This window comes from Gastrolobium bilobum, unplaced genomic scaffold, assembly GCF_033153095.1.
Source record: "Gastrolobium bilobum isolate Gb01-03AN ecotype WA unplaced genomic scaffold, APGP_CSIRO_Gbil_v1 utg4632, whole genome shotgun sequence".
Classification (NCBI taxonomy): domain Eukaryota; kingdom Viridiplantae; phylum Streptophyta; class Magnoliopsida; order Fabales; family Fabaceae; genus Gastrolobium; species Gastrolobium bilobum.
In genome coordinates, this window is record NW_026897521.1 from 102501 (window position 1) to 121217 (window position 18717).

General features: G+C 34.9%; 1 protein-coding gene across 1 annotated transcript; it reads left to right on the plus strand.

Annotated features, from left to right (window-relative positions):
- The first annotated feature begins 15518 nt into the window (after positions 1-15518).
- Positions 15519-18449, plus strand: LOC133307612 (uncharacterized). The gene is made up of 4 exons (XM_061508154.1): positions 15519-15831; positions 16408-16603; positions 17384-18054; positions 18212-18449. The coding sequence occupies exons 1-4, from the start codon at positions 15674-15676 to the stop codon at positions 18447-18449; spliced, it is 1263 nt and encodes a 420-aa protein (XP_061364138.1). The 5' UTR covers positions 15519-15673.
- Positions 18450-18717: the final 268 nt, after the last annotated feature.

An 18717-nucleotide genomic window follows, 5' to 3' on the forward strand; every position in this document is an offset into this window, starting at 1 on the left:
CACCCCAAGTCGACCCGGTTTGTTAAAATCAGAATGGTATTAAGCGTAACTAATTAATCAAATAAATGCGAAAGTTAATCATCTTAATTCATAATTAATCTCATGTAAAAATGTGAATAAACTTTTTTCATTCTATATTAATTTATAATAGTTACTTGCATGTCGAGTTAAGTTTATTCTATATTACTTGTTCTTCCAATTACCTTATTTACTAATTACTTTTATGCTTAATTACACACTACTTGAATTATGAACTATGGGAGAACGCTTTCCAACATATTGTCTCAACAATTCCACACACTCAGACATTCAATCACATCTAAATTATTTATTTTAGCTACTCTTATTTTCCTTAACATTTATTAAAGCACCATGCTCCGTAGAGATGGATTTAAGCCTTCTAATTTAAATTCTATAAGGTATACAAGCATTTCTTTTTAAACATTTATTTTTGCTTCTATTCGCCCAAAATATCTAGATATTTGTCGGACATATCCAGATATTAGATCACCAATATCCGGATATTCTATGAAAGTGGAGAAATCAAATATCTTTATTCAGGTTGGGGATTTAGCATTCAACCCTTTGCCCCATATCACTTCATCTTGTACTTAGTTGTCCTTACCTAAGGCATGCAACAAGTGTTGACCATATGTGTGGTTTAATTAGGCTATCTAGTGCCTTCCTTGACACCTAAATCATCCTATCTTAAGGGATTTAGACAACAATTACATGCATAAATTGTGACACTTAGGAACTCGTTGCTTAGGCGATCTCACATACACATCATATTACAAAATGACAACCAACATGATCAATATATCATTACATCCTTTGATCAAAATGAATATAAATACATAAATCTCATAAACCTATACATTTTCATCTGTAAATATACACATGCTCATCAAAATGGCATAGACACACTCTATGCTCACTACAAATACTCATAGTAAATACTGTCAATATAAGCATGCCTCAACAACAAAATGTCTCATGATCATAATGCGTGTACATCATACTAACAACTCGAATCCGGCCTCTTGCCTCGAGATGCTCCAACATCATACTCATAGTACCTGAAATGTTATCCCTCAAACACAGGGTGAGATAACAATCTCAGTAAACTAGGGTTCTCGAAGGATCACTCCACCTCAAGTTCACTTACAGTTATAATAAGTTCAACAGGATAATAAAATCATATGCAGCATGTGAGATATATAGTGTGTTATAGCTAATAAATCAATTATACTGGCCAAAGAAGGTATACTCTATGCACATCTGCAACATACCATAAACACAAGGCATCCCCCTTGTGCCCTACACTCAGATCGTAGCCTGCCCCGTGTGGGTAATACTATTACCACCACACATATATATCAACACGTCATGCTAACTTTCATTTCCAAATCCACCAAGTAATATCATTTCATAAAAATATACCATGCACATAAACCAAACCCCCACAGAGTTTGATGGAACAAACAAGGGATTAACCCTGAGAATACGAAGCTTACCTTTATCCGCAACATAATGCAATGTACTCTCAGTATTCAAAGGACCACAATCATAGGCCCTCACAAAATCACAACCTATTTCAAAAATATAAAGGCAATTAGCAATTATACTTGTTTACGACATTCATTTCAATATTGTCTTTTACGTAATCATTCTTTACGTAGGGACATCAACTCAAGGTGGGAGGAATTAGATCAACTCCCTAGGGTCCTATAACTTTTAAAACCCCACTCACTAGAACAATAGAGTTTACAAGTTATTTTCTTGAAATTCATTCAAAAGAAACTACTCTAACTGAGAATACCACAACAAACCTTGTTTACCATTTTTAAAATTGTAATTGCAAATTTTTATAAAAAATTCTATGAATTTAATATTTTTTAAACTAGACATCTCAATATTTTCAACGACATATTATATGTCTCAATTGGAGTTGTATAACTCCGATTATATTTTTCGCAAAATGACTACTGCAAATTGACTTTCCAACAACCAAGACGTGGCTTGAAACTTAAATTGTGGGAAATATGCTTATCCAATGGCTACAAAAATTTACAGGGTTGTATCCCTATTTGTTAGCTTCACATAAGTCTAAACCTTACTCAATTTGAAGCTCTATAGCTCGAGATATCAAATTTTTAGTAAAATAGGTTCGTTGTTGTCCAGACCAAATATCAGGATATTGCCGAGGGAATATCGGGATATCAATATCCAGATATCATATCGGGATATCAATATCCGGATATTGGTTTTCCAATATCGGGATATTTTGTGATAGTTTTCCAAAAATACATTTTTTAAGAGTTTTTCCTACAAGGTTTAATTTTTACCCACAACAAAAGTCCAAACTAGGGGGCTGAACCTTTAGCCATCACTGTTCCCCCGCACTCCGGATTAGTCCCATAGCCGACTCAAAAAGTCGAAGCTCGTGGGGATACCGGAGGGAGCCAACTCGTCTCAAAGAGATAATTAGGGTTGGGTAACTCCAAAAAAAAAAGTCCAAACTACCATTTTATGTATATTCATGCTAGTTTTCATCAAGGTTACTTAGTTCTTTCATTTTGCATGTTAATAATCCATTCTTTTTAGAGAAACTCAAAGAGAAGAGTTAAGGTTTATACCCAAAGCTTCAAAAAAATGGAAAAGGGAGACTTTAGAGGTCACAAACCCACACTCCTCTTCTGCCAAGAAAAATGCACGAAAATAGAGTGACCAAGGATAGTTCTTTCTTCTCAAAAGTGGCTCCTTGGTGCTCCAATGGTAGTGTAAATGCCTCCAACACACTCAACAAAGAAGAACAGTCCTCTAACCTCACAAGGCAGCTACTATAACACTTCAGAAAGAGGTATTTCTTCCACACAAGGCTTGCTCTCAAGTGTCTACAAGGTTTTCATGGTGGAAAGAAGAGGGAAAATGGTGTCTTGGTGTTTTTCTTGGAGAGGAACCATGATGAAGATAAGTGTGAGAAGGGAGTCTACATAGAGAATAGGAAAAATGAGAGTTAGAGAGTAGGTTTAATCTATTTAGGACACTCACTTAACTCAGGCAGTACTAACCCACACACTTTACGCGCTTAAATCTCTAATAATTTTGGACCACCGTGTCTTATAAATTTTAGGACTCATAAAACTATAATTTATTTAATTCTAGGTATTTTTCTGTACCCGCTGTTTCTACTGCGATACTCGCAGTATCAGTATTTTTCACCGAAAATGACTAAATCCCAATGATTAATATTTCTTACTAATATTACCATAAATATTTTATTGTCATTAATTTCATAAAATTTATGGAATAATAATTGCTAATTATCTTTAAGTTTCAGAGAATATTGCCTATGACATTTTTACCGCAAAACCCCAATATTTATTCTTTTCACAAAAAAATGTTTTAACTTAAATTATTAAATTAATTAAATCTCCCATTTACTAATCCTCATTTAATTATTATTTAATTTCTAAAATTATAATTAACGGTGCGGGTTCTTACAAGAGTGGTTGTCAAAGGTTGACAGAAAAAAATAGGTAGAATAACTATCTAATATATATATAGGATCCTTTGACACCCCATTTGAGAGCCATTAGATAAAAAATGATCAACGACTCTGATTTGTAAGCATGTGACACCATTGATCTTTTTTGATCTAACGGCTCTCAGATGAGGTGTCAAAGGGTCCTACTAAGAGGGGATAATTTTCGTAACTGTCAACTCTAAGAACGCGTTAGTTGAATGAAGTTGCAGTATGCAAAAATCAAACATTTCTAGACTTGGTGAAGATCATGTTCAGTTATTCATCTTTGTCAATGTTGTTCAAGGGAGATGCCTAAGAGAAGGAAATGTACCTTCTTAACTTGGTTCCGTCAAAGTTTGTTGTAAAGACACCTAAAGAATTATGGAAAGGGTGCAAGCCCAGATCAAACCATATTCGGATTTAGGGTGCTACGACACACGTCCTACAACAGCAGTCAAATGAGATGGAATCTTGTATGGAAGAGTGCATATCTTTTGGCTACCCTAAGAGAACTAGGGTTGATTTCTTATTTAGTCTTAAGGACAAGATAATCTAAGTGAGCTCTCACATGATTTTCTTAAAGGAGGACTAGATAAGAAATTATAAGCTCTTAAGTTAAGTTATTCTTGATGAGATTTATCTCAGATCAAGAATTTCAAGAATCTCTAGAAGCTTCATCCACTGTTCCCTTGATTGTTCAAGAGGGGATAAATATATCTCTAAGTGAACAAACAAGAGAACCATGATTGGAAATTCAACATGATAATATATAAGTGAAACTAGTAGAAATATTAGTATCACATGTAAAGGAACAATATCAAGTATAAGCGGATCCTCAAGAAATTGAAGATCCATCATTTGACCCACTCTTTGTTTTACCTATAAATACACAAGGTCTAGTGCAGTACATTCGTAGTGGGAGAGAACCTTGTTAACTCTCAAGTTGTCTCTTGTTGAGTGACATTGATCCTACTAGTTACGATAATGCACTAGAAAATGTTGTTGATCAAGTGTTGCTCAAGCTATGAACAATGAGATGAAATACTTGTACTTCAACTCCGTTCGGTCCTAGTAAAAACACCAAGAGGGGTAAAACCAACAAGGTGCATGTGGACATAAAAGGCAAAGAGAGGATGGACAGGAAGGTGAAAAACTTCAAAGCTAGCTTGGAGGCATTTTTCGCCAGACGCCATGCTTGAGTCTATCCAGATTCTCTTGGTTGCTATAAGTCTCAATTATGAGATTTAATTTTGGGAGTTGGATGTCAGGATATCTGCATACTACAACCAAAAAGGGTTTATAGCAAATGGGTAGAAACACACGGTATGCAAGTTGTGAAAGTCTATTTCATAGTCTTAAGCAAGCATCCAGGTCTTGGAACATCAGTTTTGATCAGGTTATCAAAATTTTGATTTTGAGAGAACCTTGATGAATGATGTGTATTTGTATGTAAAGGATTCAACGGAAGACAGTAGTTTTTCTGGTACTTTATGTAGATGATATGCTCCTTATTGGAAACAACGTGGAGGTAATATCAAGCATAAAGAGTTGGCTAAGTTAGTGTTTTGGTATGGAAGTACTGGGGAGGCCAATTATATTCTTGGTATAAAACTCTTATGAGGCCGGAAGAATAAGTTGTTGGCATCACCTCAGGCTACTTACATTGACAAAACTCTTGCCAAAATTCAACATGAGAATTCTAATAGAAGAATTATAATTCTCAGATGTGGAATTCATCTTCCTAAGGAGTAACCAGAGACTTCTAAGAAGAAAGAATGCATGAGTAGGATATCTTATGCTTTGGCAAAGGTAGACTCATGCATATCATGTTGGGCGTTAAACCAGACATCTGTCACGCAGTGGGAGTAGTGAGATAGTACCATTTTGAACCTAGAAGAATACTAGATTATTGTTAAGCATGTACTCAAGTATCTTTGGAGAACGAGAGATTATATGCTGGTATATTCTAGTGGGAGTCTTGAAAAGCTGAGTTTTCAAATATTCAGTTATTTCAAGTCGATATTGACTCAAGAAAATCAACCTCGAGCTATGAGTTTTTCACTAAACTCAGATAGCATTAGAGGTGGATCTTGCAGACCCAGTTACTAAGAGTTTGCCTGAACTTGTGTTCGAGAGGCATGTTACTTCTTTGGGTCTTAAGAGGATCCCAGACTTGCATTAAGCAAGTGGGAGTTATTGGTTTCATTGTGCTCTTGGAGTAAGACCATGAAACAATAAAATAATTTTCTGAATTTCATAAATAAGGTTTTATTTATTTATTTTGCGCACTATTTACAAACATAAAGGTCCGGATCAAATTGTGGAGTATATGATCATATGGATACGTTCATGGAGGACATGATCATAGGTTCTCACAATTGATGAATGGATTCACAGCTGTTAAATAAAGTTGGGCACTTTATTTAGGCTGCAATATTTTATGAAATGGTTTTGTCCGAATCATTGGAAAATATTGGTGTGAATTAACATTCACATTGAAAGGATCAAGGAGAGATTTGATTAAGGTTGTTTTTCTGTCATAAGGTATCAAATCTCCAGTTAACTATAGTTATGTGATTGCTCTTAATCCTGAGTTTATTATAAATAGGTAATCAAATAGTTTTCATTCTTTGATTTACCAACGGGTGAGGTTCGATCTATTGACGGCCAATAACTCGGTATTTTGGGAGTGAGATTATTTGATTATCGGTATTTATGAGATAAACAACATGGAATTTGTAGGATATGTCCCCTTGATATGTTTCGGTACTTGGATATTAAAGACACTGGCCAGTGCATGTAATCCATTAAAGAAACTATAATAGTCAAGGGAATAAATAATTGATTGAGTTACAGAAAACTTGTCAATCAATTATAGACATTCTACAAAGGGGCGATGCATATTCATGTTATAAGTGTTGTTAATCTTTGAGTTCAAGTTCGGGCTTTTAGTGGAGTAGCACCGAATTAGATAATCATTCGTTGATTATCAGGAGCCTTGATCAATGACAAATGGTAGGTCCCCAGGCTAGCTCGAGACAAGGGATGGGGTATTTTTCGGATAGATGATGACTTATGGGTTACATGATCTTGGGTTTTACGACTCAAGTTTGTATCCAAAAGAGCAAGTGGGAGATTGTTGGGTTTGCTCTTTTACTAAAGCCCAAATGGGTTATTAGTATGAGAAGAGCCCAAGGAACCTAGAGCCCAATGAGCTAGGGTTTCTTGGAACCCATATAAATAGTACCTCTTAAGTCATCAGCCTCTAAGGTCTTTTTTGTGAGAAAGAGGCAAGCTCTGAATCTAATCAGTGCCCACACACTTCCCCTTCCTCCTCGAGAGATAGTTTGGAAGATCTGCCACAGTCCAGCTTCAAGGAGGTTGTTCGTGCTGCGGCGCTGAGGTGAGCTGTTCGTGAAGAGGAATCCTACAAGGGAAGATTCTACACGAGACCTGCGCACCGAGAGGTAATTGTGAAACAATGATGATTCAGTAAGCATACCAATGTACTAGGTCCTAAACCGCTTCCGCATAAATCTAAGATTTCCTACAATTCGATAAGGTTATCTACAGCCATCATTTTTAACTATGTTCTCTTGGGAGAACATAATTATAACATTAAAGTTGATTTTTTTCTCTCTCTCCACGTCAGCAAACAAGTTCTAAAAAGTAACTAAGAAGAAAGAAAAAAACAACTTTAATATTATAACTATGTTCTCCCGGGAGAACATAGTTAAAAATGGTGGCTGTAGATAACCTTAAATCTAAAGTGGCTGTAGAAATGTTTACCCCATATATATATATATATATATATATATATATATATATATATAGTTCCGGTTGCATGACCTGTACTGTATACTGTAGAAATAGTGTTTTTCTGTCTATATATAGGATTTATTCAGAATGTTGTAGGCATCCTTTCATTTACCAAGTTTTAGAGAGATAGTCTAGAGAGAGACTGCGAGGTACTTCTGAGTTTTCTCTCCTTCTATTGTATTCTGCCTTTCTTTCAATTTGTAACTGTAATCTCAATCTTTATATTTTGAATAAAAGTTTCATTTCATATCTGCTTATGTAATGAACTCTTCTCTTCTCAACCCTTCCACCTAAGTTTGACTTCGGCCTACTGTATACGGCTTGGGTTTTCACCTTAAAATTATTTATGCCTTTAATTTTTGCATATTAATTACTGTTAAAATTCATGTAGTAATCTGTCTACTTTCCTGCTTTCCATTTCTGCTTTCTTTGCTTTTATTTTACACATTTCCCTTTGCAACCCATCTGGTATCAGAGCCTAAGAATCTTCTAATCCAAACCTATTCTGATATGAAAGGAGTAGCAAATCTGAATAGGTTGGAAATTCAAATCTCCAAATGCTCTTTCAAAAAGCATTTGGAAGATCAGAACAGATTGTATTTTGAATTTATTCAAGCAAGACTTTGATTTTTTGTTGAACTTCAGGCTGCTTTAATTTATTTTCAATATTCTTAAAATAAATTTCTTCTTTAAGGAAATTGATTTGTTTTTGTTTGTAATGGATGAAATTCAAATCTCTTATGATGGGTTTTTTAAGAAATTTGAGAAGAATTGGTCTGTTCAAATGATAAGTAATTATGCCTTCAACTATGATTGTTAGAGGAAAGAGAGATTTGATAAACAGAGTTCCAAGAATAACTCCATTTTTGAAATTTTTAACAAGGAGAAACAGTGTTTCAATGTTTAAATTATCATTTTCTATGATTGCTTTAGGAAGTTTGTAATTAACTTGAAGTTTTGAACCACTAGCAGTACTAAGACGTTCAGAAGTTTTTTCAAAATATTTAGTAGGAATTACACCTTCTTAAATGCAGTTTGAATCTGCCCCTATGTCAAATAGAGCTTCAATTTCAAGGTCAAAGTTACCTACATTAAGTTTGATTGGGATGTAGAATTTTTGAATTGTTAATTGATCAATTATACCTAAATATTATTCATCCTTAGGATTTTTGTCTTCATCTTGTTTAGAAATAGTATTTTCCGTTCTCGTTTATGTTGATTCTTCATTTTGTAATTGAATAAGGATGTTATGATGAGTTTGTTGTTGTTCCTTGATAAGTTTAACTTCAGTTTTGAGAAGATTAATCTCGTGTTGAAGATCTTGAACAATTATTGGTTTGACTGTAATACTCATTTCAAGTTTTTTAAGAGTATCTTTAAGATTAAACTTATTAGGAACCAACAATTCTTTAGATTTAGAAGAACTGGTTTCTAAAGAAGATTTTAACTTAGCTAAGTAAGCTTTCTTTCTTGGAGATCAATGATTGAATCTACGACTTCGAACAAGAGATCTTGCTCTTTAGTCAGGATATTAATTTCCTGCGAGGATTGTGAATCCTCACTCGAAGATAAATCATCTTCTTGGATTTGATTTAAATCTTCAGAAGATTCTTTTTCAGATTCCTCATCTGAAGTTTGGATTAGAAGATTATTGATTTCATATATATATATATATATATATATATATATATATATATATATATATATATATATCTTTTAAAGGACGGTCATTTTAATTAAAATTATTATTATTTATTTAATATTTCAATTAAAAAAATATTTCGCTTTCTCCCATCATGATTTCTATTGTGTAGTTGTTTCTCTTACTATAAAACATAATAGTTTTGACTAAAATGACATAATTTTATGTCCTTTAAAAAGACAAACACTAATTCCTATATATATATGTAGGGATCTGTTATTCTACATACCTCTTTTTTTGCCTACTTTTACCTACCATTCTCTAACATCATTATATTAGAATCTCAACTACCTTTATTATTTTTCTCTCCTATTAATATTCTAATCTAATGGAGTTGGAGAGTGGTAGGTAAAGGTAGACAGAAAAAGATAAAGGTAGAATAACCTATCTATATATGTGTGTGTGTGTGTGTGTGTGTGTACTAGTTTATTACCATGCGATGCATAGAGAAAAAGAGAAGTCGGTTTGTTTGTCTCGTAAAAGTTAACGCAAGTTTTGAATAAAATTTATGAATAAAATTTTCTAGGACATAATTATTAAAGAAATAATTAAAAGATAAAATAGATAAGAGATTTGCAACTTAATAGTGAATGGTGTCTATAATAGACTCTAAGAATGTTACACTAGTGACTCCAAAAATCTACAATAATAAATTCCTTGGAAGAGATTTCAGGGGCATCTATCTCTATTTCTCAATTGCTCCCCGTTTTGCAGAAGATGAAGAATTAGCCATTGAAAGAAGGCTCAGGAAAAAAAAATATCAAAAGGTTTTAGAAAATAATCAGGATTAAGAGACTAACATGTAGTTTATAAAAAATCAAATAAATAAACTTCCTGATACATATAAATTAAAAGAAGTAAGTTGAATTGTAGATACATGTATATAAACTTTTTAATGATAAACATAGTTTTACGATGCAGAATGTGTCTCTTCATTATTTAAATTCACATTGAATTTAAATAACATGGATTGTTATTAAGAACGTTAAGCTCTTCCGGATAATGATCCAAATCACCACCTTGCATCAAAATGTTATAAAAAGTTAATTTAATTAATTAATTTTTCTTAAAGGAACCTCAATGAAAAGAAAATGAGGAGGAATTAGAATCAGATCCTTTTAAAATGATGCTCGCGTAAATCAACAACACTCATTCCCAACAAAGCAACACAGTCTCTATCGAACAAAAGAAAGGATGCAAAATCTATGTTATCCACAACTCTCACTTGAATACTGAATCTACCAGACATTAAAACCGTTGTTTAGTTATGCATCATAAAGGAATAAGTGAAATGCGCAGTACTTTGTCATTGAAATGTTAAGATTCAAAACACGTTAAGGATAATAACTTACTTCGGATAATAATCATCCCAATATTTTTGTCAGTTCTTACAATACCATTTTTCAAAATCAAAACTAACAGAATACAAACATTTCTTACAGGTCTTGTACCACTAGTTGTATTCCGATTCAATTGACTTTATGGTTCCAAAAGTAATGTATGTCGTAACCTGGCATATGAATAATAAAAACATAAGAACACATAAAACACAATCCAATAAAGATATGGGAAATCATTCATCAGTTGTGAAAATATACCTGTTGGGTCAAAAGCTGTTGGGTGAAATATGTATTATGATGAAGACGTTCCTCAGTTCACTAAGAGAAAACACAGTTGCTCTCTTAGTTTCAACCCAAGCGCGCAAGTGCACACATCAAGTAATAAATGGGAGTGTTAATGCCCAGATTATCGTTCCACAATGATAGAACTCTAATTAATGCCTTATACTATTTTACAAAGAATGAAAATGAAAAGAAAAGTTATTAATTGACCTGTTTGGTCAAACATTCCCTATTATCTTGACAACGTTCCTCAAGAACAGTAGGTGCAATCTGACAGCAAACAGCTCCTCGCGTCGTTATGTATGAAATCTTTCTTCATAAAAGAAGGTACGATCATTTTCATTGGAGTTTTGTAGATACAAGATTGAATAAAACAAGGAAAAGTAAAAGTAATAACAATAATTAAGAGACAACAGTATGAATGGTTTTAAAACAGTAATAACAGAAGGAACGAATCCACTGCTCCATTCATAAACAATTATTTTCTCTACTCAAGACTCAACACTTTTGTATTTGTTCCAGTCTCTTCACTGCCAACTCTGATTCCTCAGCTCATGGACTAGATGGCTCACAAGTTTCCATATTCCTATGGCTCCCTTGACTCCAACAGGTACTGGGTACAGGACCTTCAAGTGAACGAGGTGGTCCCTTATTCCTAAGACAACCAGCAGTCTTGTTTCCGCAAGACTACCTTCCCCCTCTAGTTAAGCTGTCTGAAGTCCCTTTCTTATGGAAGTTCCTTTCTCAGTATGTGTTCAATTTGCATTGATACATGTTGGGTGGTTTGCTGATGGTGGAAAAATATAAGTTCTGATAGGGGACGTTCCTCTGTTCTTGCAGAACACAGATTCGTCCCTTAGTTCCAACCCAAGTGCGCAAGTGCACGCATCAAGTAATAAAGGGAGTATTAATGCCCAAATTATCGTTTCCACGAGGATAGAGTGGTAATTATTGTTTTATCATTGTTTATAAAGAATGAAAATGAGAAGAAAATTTAGTAAATGAACTGTTTGGTCAAACGTTCCCTACTGTCTTGACAACGTTCCTCTGGAACAGTAGGTTCAATCTGATGGCAAACAGTTGCTCGCTGCGTTATGTATGTGATCCTTCCTGTTTAGAAGAAGGTGAGATAATAATCATTGGAGTTTTTATAAGTACTAAATAAAATAAAATAAAAACTACTAAAACAAAAATAACTATAATCAAGAGACAACATGGTAGTGGTTAAAACAGTTTAACAGAAGGAACAGATTCACTGCTTCACTCTTAAAGGGGTTGTTTTCTCTGCTCAAGACTTAACACCTTTTGGCTTTGTCCCAGTTTCTTTTCCTACCAACTCTGATTCCTCAGCTCATGGTCTAGATGGCTCACAAGTTTCCATATTCCTATGGCTCCCTTGACTCCAACAGGTACTTAGTTCAGAACCTTAAAATGGACGAGTTGGCCCCTTATTCCTAAGGTGACTAGTAGCGTTTTTGCCATGACATCTACCTTCCCCCAATGGCTAAGCTGTCTGACATCCCTTCCTTATGGAAGTTCCTTTCTCAGTATGTACCCAATTTCCATTGACGCACAATGAATATAGCTTACTTAGCCAAAGAAATACAAAAAGCTTCGGTCAAGAGTTTTGAAAACAGTTCTTTAAGAGTTTCACAGTTTACCCGTTCCACAGATAGTTCAGCTCATGGCTGATAGTTTAAACATAATTATTCTCAACTGCTGAGATCACATAGACCCGAGATTCAGTCAAGCGATAACGATTGGAACGAAGAGAAAAACACTTATATTAATTTAAAAGACAGTTTACAAAAAGAAACAGAAAATGGAGAAAGATGGGTATTTGCTCGTGAGGAGTCTTGATGGTTGTTTATAGAGAAGAGAAGAGGGGTTGTCACTTAACTACAGTTACAACTTAAAATTAAACTAAGTTACTAACTACTACTAAGTGATCTCTTCCTTTCGGACTGCAAACCCTCCAGGATTCGATGATGTTTTTGATTGAGGGTGGTCCTATTTATAGCTGGAAGAGGAGTGACAAGACTGTAATTCCTTTGGAGCTAGTTGCATGAATGAGGGGACGGGACTGTGGCAGCAGAGTGTGAAACTTGCGTGAATTGCTGGATGGAACAGGGTTTGGTGATGATTAGGCGTTGTTTGCAGACCTTCCCATGCTTTGCTTTTTTTTTCAGCTAATGAGAACTCTTGATTCTCTGCTCTTCACGTTTCCGGCTGCTCAGTTGGTGCACCGCCTTGCTTTTTAGAAGTCTTTAACTCTACGTTACCTGCAAAGTGTACAGAAGCATTAAATGAATGGAGCAGGTGCATTAAATGCGTCTCAGTCCGTTCCCCTTTTAATATATTTTAAAGAATATGTTACCATCTGTTCCCCCACTGTGTTTTTGTCACAAATGTGTAAAACAAGTTATTTTCATGCTGAAGTTGCTCATCAGATGAGGGAACGTATGGTATTTTGCCATCAAAATGGGCTTAGATGGGAACGAATTTACGTCCCATCAATACACAATGAATATAGCTCACTTAACCAGAGAAACACAAAAGCTGTAATACAAGAGTTTTAAAAATAATTCTTTAAGAACTTTGTAGTTTTTCCATTCCACATATAGTTTAGCCCATGGCTACTAGTTTAAACATAATTATTCCAAACTGAAATCCCATAGACCCGAGATTCCGTTCAAAGATAACGAATGGAAAGGAGAGAAATAACACTTGTATTTAAATGAAACCAAATTGATTACAACAAAATGAAAAGTGGAGAATATGGTTGTTGCTCATGAGGAGTCTTAAGTGGGTGATACAGAATGAAGAAGAAGTGTTGTCACTTAACTAAAGTTAAAACTGTACAACTAAAAACTACAAAATAAACTAAGTGATCTCTTCTTAAGGAATTCGATGATTGTCTTCGTGCTGGAACGTCCTATTTATAGCAGAAGAGCGGATGGCAAAGTCTGTAATTCTCTTGGATTTGTTTTCTTGACTGCGTGATAGAGGCGGTGTGAACAGTGCTTCGAAGGGTGCAAGTGGCTGGATGAGACAGTTATTGTTGAGATTTGTCTTTCGTTCTGACCATCCCCATGCCTTGCTTTCCTCTTTAGCCATTAGGAGACCTTTATTCTCTGCTGCGCACGTTTCCTCTTGCTTGATGGCTGCATCGCTTATGCTTTATGGAAACTTCTTTTCAACGTTTCCTGAAAAGTGGTCAGAGAGATTGAGTAAGTGAAGCAGGTGTATTTATTGTTCTTAATCCGTTCCCCTTTTTATATATTTTCCAAAGGATTACGTCATTATCCGTTCCCCACTATGTTTTTGTCTTAAAGATATTAAATATGTTCTTTTAGTGCTAAAGTTGCTCATTAGTTGAGGGAACGGATGACATTTTGCCATCAAAATGGGCTTAGATGAGAACGAATTTTCGTCCCATCAAACACCCCAAAAGTAAACTCTTGATTGTCCTCAAACAACTCAGAAATAATGGCTTAGGCTGCTAAATTTTAAAGAATAGCTCAACTTCAGAAACTTGAGCCAGTAAGTAATCATAAACTTTTCAAAGAATGAACTACTTTCAAAATTGGTTTTAGTTTTATAATTTTTTTATTCACTGATTTACCAAAGAAGGAAAGATTTTTAAATTTGTGCAGTGTGAACACAAAAGTGAAACTGAAGGAGGAGACGCCACGTCAACAGAGTTGCCCAAGAATGAGTTTGTCTCAGGATGTGTTTGGTTGGAGGATTGTGGTGAGATAGATAGGAAAATTAGAAGTGGAATTATAAAGTATCCATGTTTGGTTGACCAGCTTCCAAATTTGTGCACCTAAATCAGTTTGCTAGGTAACCCATTTACATGGCTATTTGGATCTAAATTGTTGCGCAAATATTCCCACTTTAGATGTGGTATTCCGCTTATCTACCTAAATTTTCACATTGTCTAATAAGCAGATGACGACCCTATCCTCTGAAGATAGTATATCCTCTGACGACCCATTTGCATGTAGGTGAAGAAGGGTTCTCAGGTCTTCACCTTGTGTTTTTATGTTTTGGATTTTGTTGGTTGGTGTCTTTGAAAGTGATCGTTGATTAAGTTGTGATTTTGGGTACCCTTCATTTTGATTACTGGAAACTGATGATCAAAAGATTGTAACTTTGTATTGCGAATAATCTGTTTGTATCTGTGTCTAGTGCCTAATGGGTGTGATCCTGATTGTTGATGTTTTTCTTTCAGCAAGTTATTGATCTACTAAGGATGAAAAGAAAAAGGAAGATGATGGGAAGGGTGGATTCCTTGATACGGTAAAGGATTTCATTCAAGATGTTGGTGAGAAGATTGAGGAAGCAATTGGATTTGGAAAGCCAACTGCAGATGTTGCAGGGATACACATTACAAAAATTAACAGACATATTTTCGTAATAGCAACTTTTTTCCATCTATATTTATCTACAACCAAACATAGACTTTATAAAATTTACCTAATTTTTCAGGTTAAATTTTTTTCAACCAAACAACTTTTTTTTTTTTATATTCTCCTACCAAACTCACTTTCCTACCATTTTTTACTATTTTTCTATGAATATCATTTCTCTATTATTCATAAAATTCATTCCCAACAAAACGCCCCTTAAAATATAAGATAGTGATCTTCCCGATATTTTATACATCTTTGTTTCTTTTTCCTTTTTTGGAAATAATACATCTTTGTTTCTAATATTAATTTTGGAAGACGATGCCCCACATGTGAAAAAATTCAAAATCCCACCCAACCTGGCGCGTTTGAAATTGGGGGGTATCAAACCTCAACAGAAGGCTATCATTTCGTCGTAGTTTGGAGTTTCCCTCTTCTTCTTCACCAATCGCATCAAATTCTCTGCGATCTGCAGCCAATCATCACCCTTCTCTTCAGATTCTTCAATGCCTCACTGTTGATTCTCCTTCATCTCCCTCAATTAATATTTTTTTTTCTAGATTTCGGGATTATAGGGTTCGGAACGATGAACTTGGGCGACCTCAACAAGGTTTGGGAAATCAAAGCTCTGAAGAGGAAGCCCGGGCAAGAAGAAGCCACCAAGATGTTGGAGAAGATCGCCAAACAGGTGCAGCCCATCATGCGTAAACACAAATGGAGGGTCAAGCTTCTCTCTGAATTCTGGTAATTCAAAATTTCCTCTCTCTCTATCTCTCTTTCTCATTTTTCCGTGCTATTCACTTCCCATTTTTGTTTTCGTTAATGGGTAATGAAGAAAAAAAGAAGCAATGGAGTTAGAGAGATGAAAGTTTTCATCTTGGAGTGAAAACCACCGTTCTAATCATTGATTATTTTTTAGTAAAAAATTAACAGCTTTTGTGACCCCTTTTTGCTTGAGGAGTTGGTGATGAATTTCAGTCTATGTACTTGTTGATTATATTGAAATCTGATTGAGTTCAGATTTTATTTTCTCAGAAGGGGTTGTAGTAACATAAAACATTTTTAAGGCAGATTCAGACCTCTTTTTTTTGTTTAAAACATGTTATGATTTTAATTTCTGCTAATCAAAATAGAATAGTTTGAATAGAAACATCGGTCTTGCTGCTTATGCAGCTGTCTGCTTTTGCTTAAACATCCCAAATTGCTTTTCAATTTGGGAAATGAAATGTAATGAATATTGATTTTGACATAGGTAATTTGTGTTGCCGTTTTTTGTTACTTCTTGTGGAATGTCTAAAGAACTAGTCCACATGATTGCAGCCCAAGCAATCCGTCTCTCTTGGGGTTGAATGTTGGAGCTGGTATACACGTGAAGTTGCGGCTCCGAAGACCAAACAGAGATTGGGACTTCTTCCCATTTGATCAAGTTCTGGATACGATGCTTCATGAGCTTTGTCATAATGTCCATGGTCCTCATAATGCTAACTTCTACAACCTCTGGGATGAACTTAGAAAGGTTCTCCTTGTTCCCTTGATTTTGTTAAAATGATCATTACTAGATTTACTGCCTCTTGAAATGTGCCTTCTTTGCTTCAGACAATTACCTTTTGGATTTTATAGGGGCTATATTTGTCACACTTTATTTCAAGTGCATTTTATATCCAATGATTTTCTTGTTTAAGGCTTAAGTTTCTCACCTTCTTGCCACATAAAAAAGATATTAGCCATGGATTTCATTATCAGAGTTCCTGTTCTATGCAAGGATCAGGATCATCAGATTGTTATGATTTACATATAAGATACTGAAGTTCTCAGATTATTGATTTTAATGGATGAGAAGTTCTATTGTTCTTTGAGCATTTTTATTAGCTAAGATTTCAAACAATATTAGAAGTTAATAAAAATGAAATTCATAAATAAATAAATAAAAGAAAATGAAATAGAAGGAGGATAGAACTATATTTTCCTAGCAACTTACCTCCAACAACTGGTCATACTAGGAAACGCAGGTAGCTAAATAGATATTTACAGCATCCTCTCCATGAAACATTCTCTTTGATGAATTATTTACTTTTGTTTTAAAAACCAATATACTTCAATAGGCCAGTTTTTATTTAAATAATGGTTGGAAAGTTGAAACATCGGTTCACTGTTGCTTATGATTGTTCTAAATACTTGTTTCCAGCTGACAATTCTAAGCAGAAAACTGTGTTTTTCTTCTTAGTGAGTTATTATAATCATGCTCTTGCTTTTATTTATTTGTCCTTCTTGTATCCATTTTATTAATCGTACACAGGAATGTGAAGAGTTGATGGCTAAGGGAATAACTGGCGCAGGAGAGGGATTTGACCTTCCAGGAAGGCGTTTAGGTGGTTATTCACGGCAACCTCCGCCTTTGTCTCTCCGTAAAACTGCACTAGCAGCGTCCGAAAAGAGATTACGATTGGGGTCTCGTCTTCCATCTGGGCCAAAACGTCTGGGTGGTGATAGTGTTATAATGGAGGCACTTAGTCCAGTACAAGCTGCTGCAATGGCTGCAGAAAGGAGATTACAGGATGATATATGGTGTGGTTCTCAATCTTGTGAACATTCGGATGATGAAGATGTTAACCATGAACCTGCTGAGAATCTAGTACACAAGGGGAAAAATGTGGGAAACTCAAACCTAACATCCAAATATACTCTACCATTGGATCTGATGTCTCGAAAAAGAAGTCGTGATACAGATTCAAGTTTACCGGTTCACTCGTCTAGTAGTCCTAAATTTGTAGATTTGACTGTGGATACATCAAAAATTGGAACTGTCATTGAACATAAGACTGGATCTAAACGAAGATGTTTTGGATTAGAAAGCATTTCACATTCTCAATCCAATTCTCAAGAAGGATCTAGTTCTGAAAATTTATTAAGTCAATCTGGGCTACTATCTGGTGATAATAGAACACTTCATTCTGAAGAACCTGCAATGTGGGAGTGTCCAATGTGCACTCTGTTGAATAAAGTAAGCATCCAAATATACTGCATTCATTCATTGCAGACTTTTTCTTTTTCGGGTTGTTACCAAGTATAAGTAATATATATTTTAGGGTATAGTTTACTCTTGAAATTTATTGTGGTTTTGTAGCATAATGCCTTTTCTAATGCATGTGATTGATGCTGGACCAACGCAGATTTTGGCTCCCGTATGTGAGTTGTGCGGCACGCAACAGCCAAAAGATGTTAATACCAAGTACGACACTTGGTCTTGTAAATTCTGTACGTTGGAAAACACTGTAAAGTTGGAGAAATGCTCAGCCTGTAACCAGTGGAGATACTCTCATGGCCCACCAGTGTCAACCCGGGCACCTAACCTTGGCACTTAGCTGAACTGTGTAATTTGCTTAATGGATTACTTTTTTATTCAATTTTGGCTTTAATCTTCGCAAAGTTGTGCATGAGCATGACTGACCTTCAAACCCCTCTTCTCTCTCTCTCTCTCTCTCTCTCTCTATATATATATATATATATATATATATGGAAAAAGTGTTTGTCATTTTAAATGACAGAAAGTTATGTCATAGATACAGACACAGAAAATTTGAATTTTAAATTAAAAAAAATCACCCACTTTCTCTCTCCCATGATTTCTGT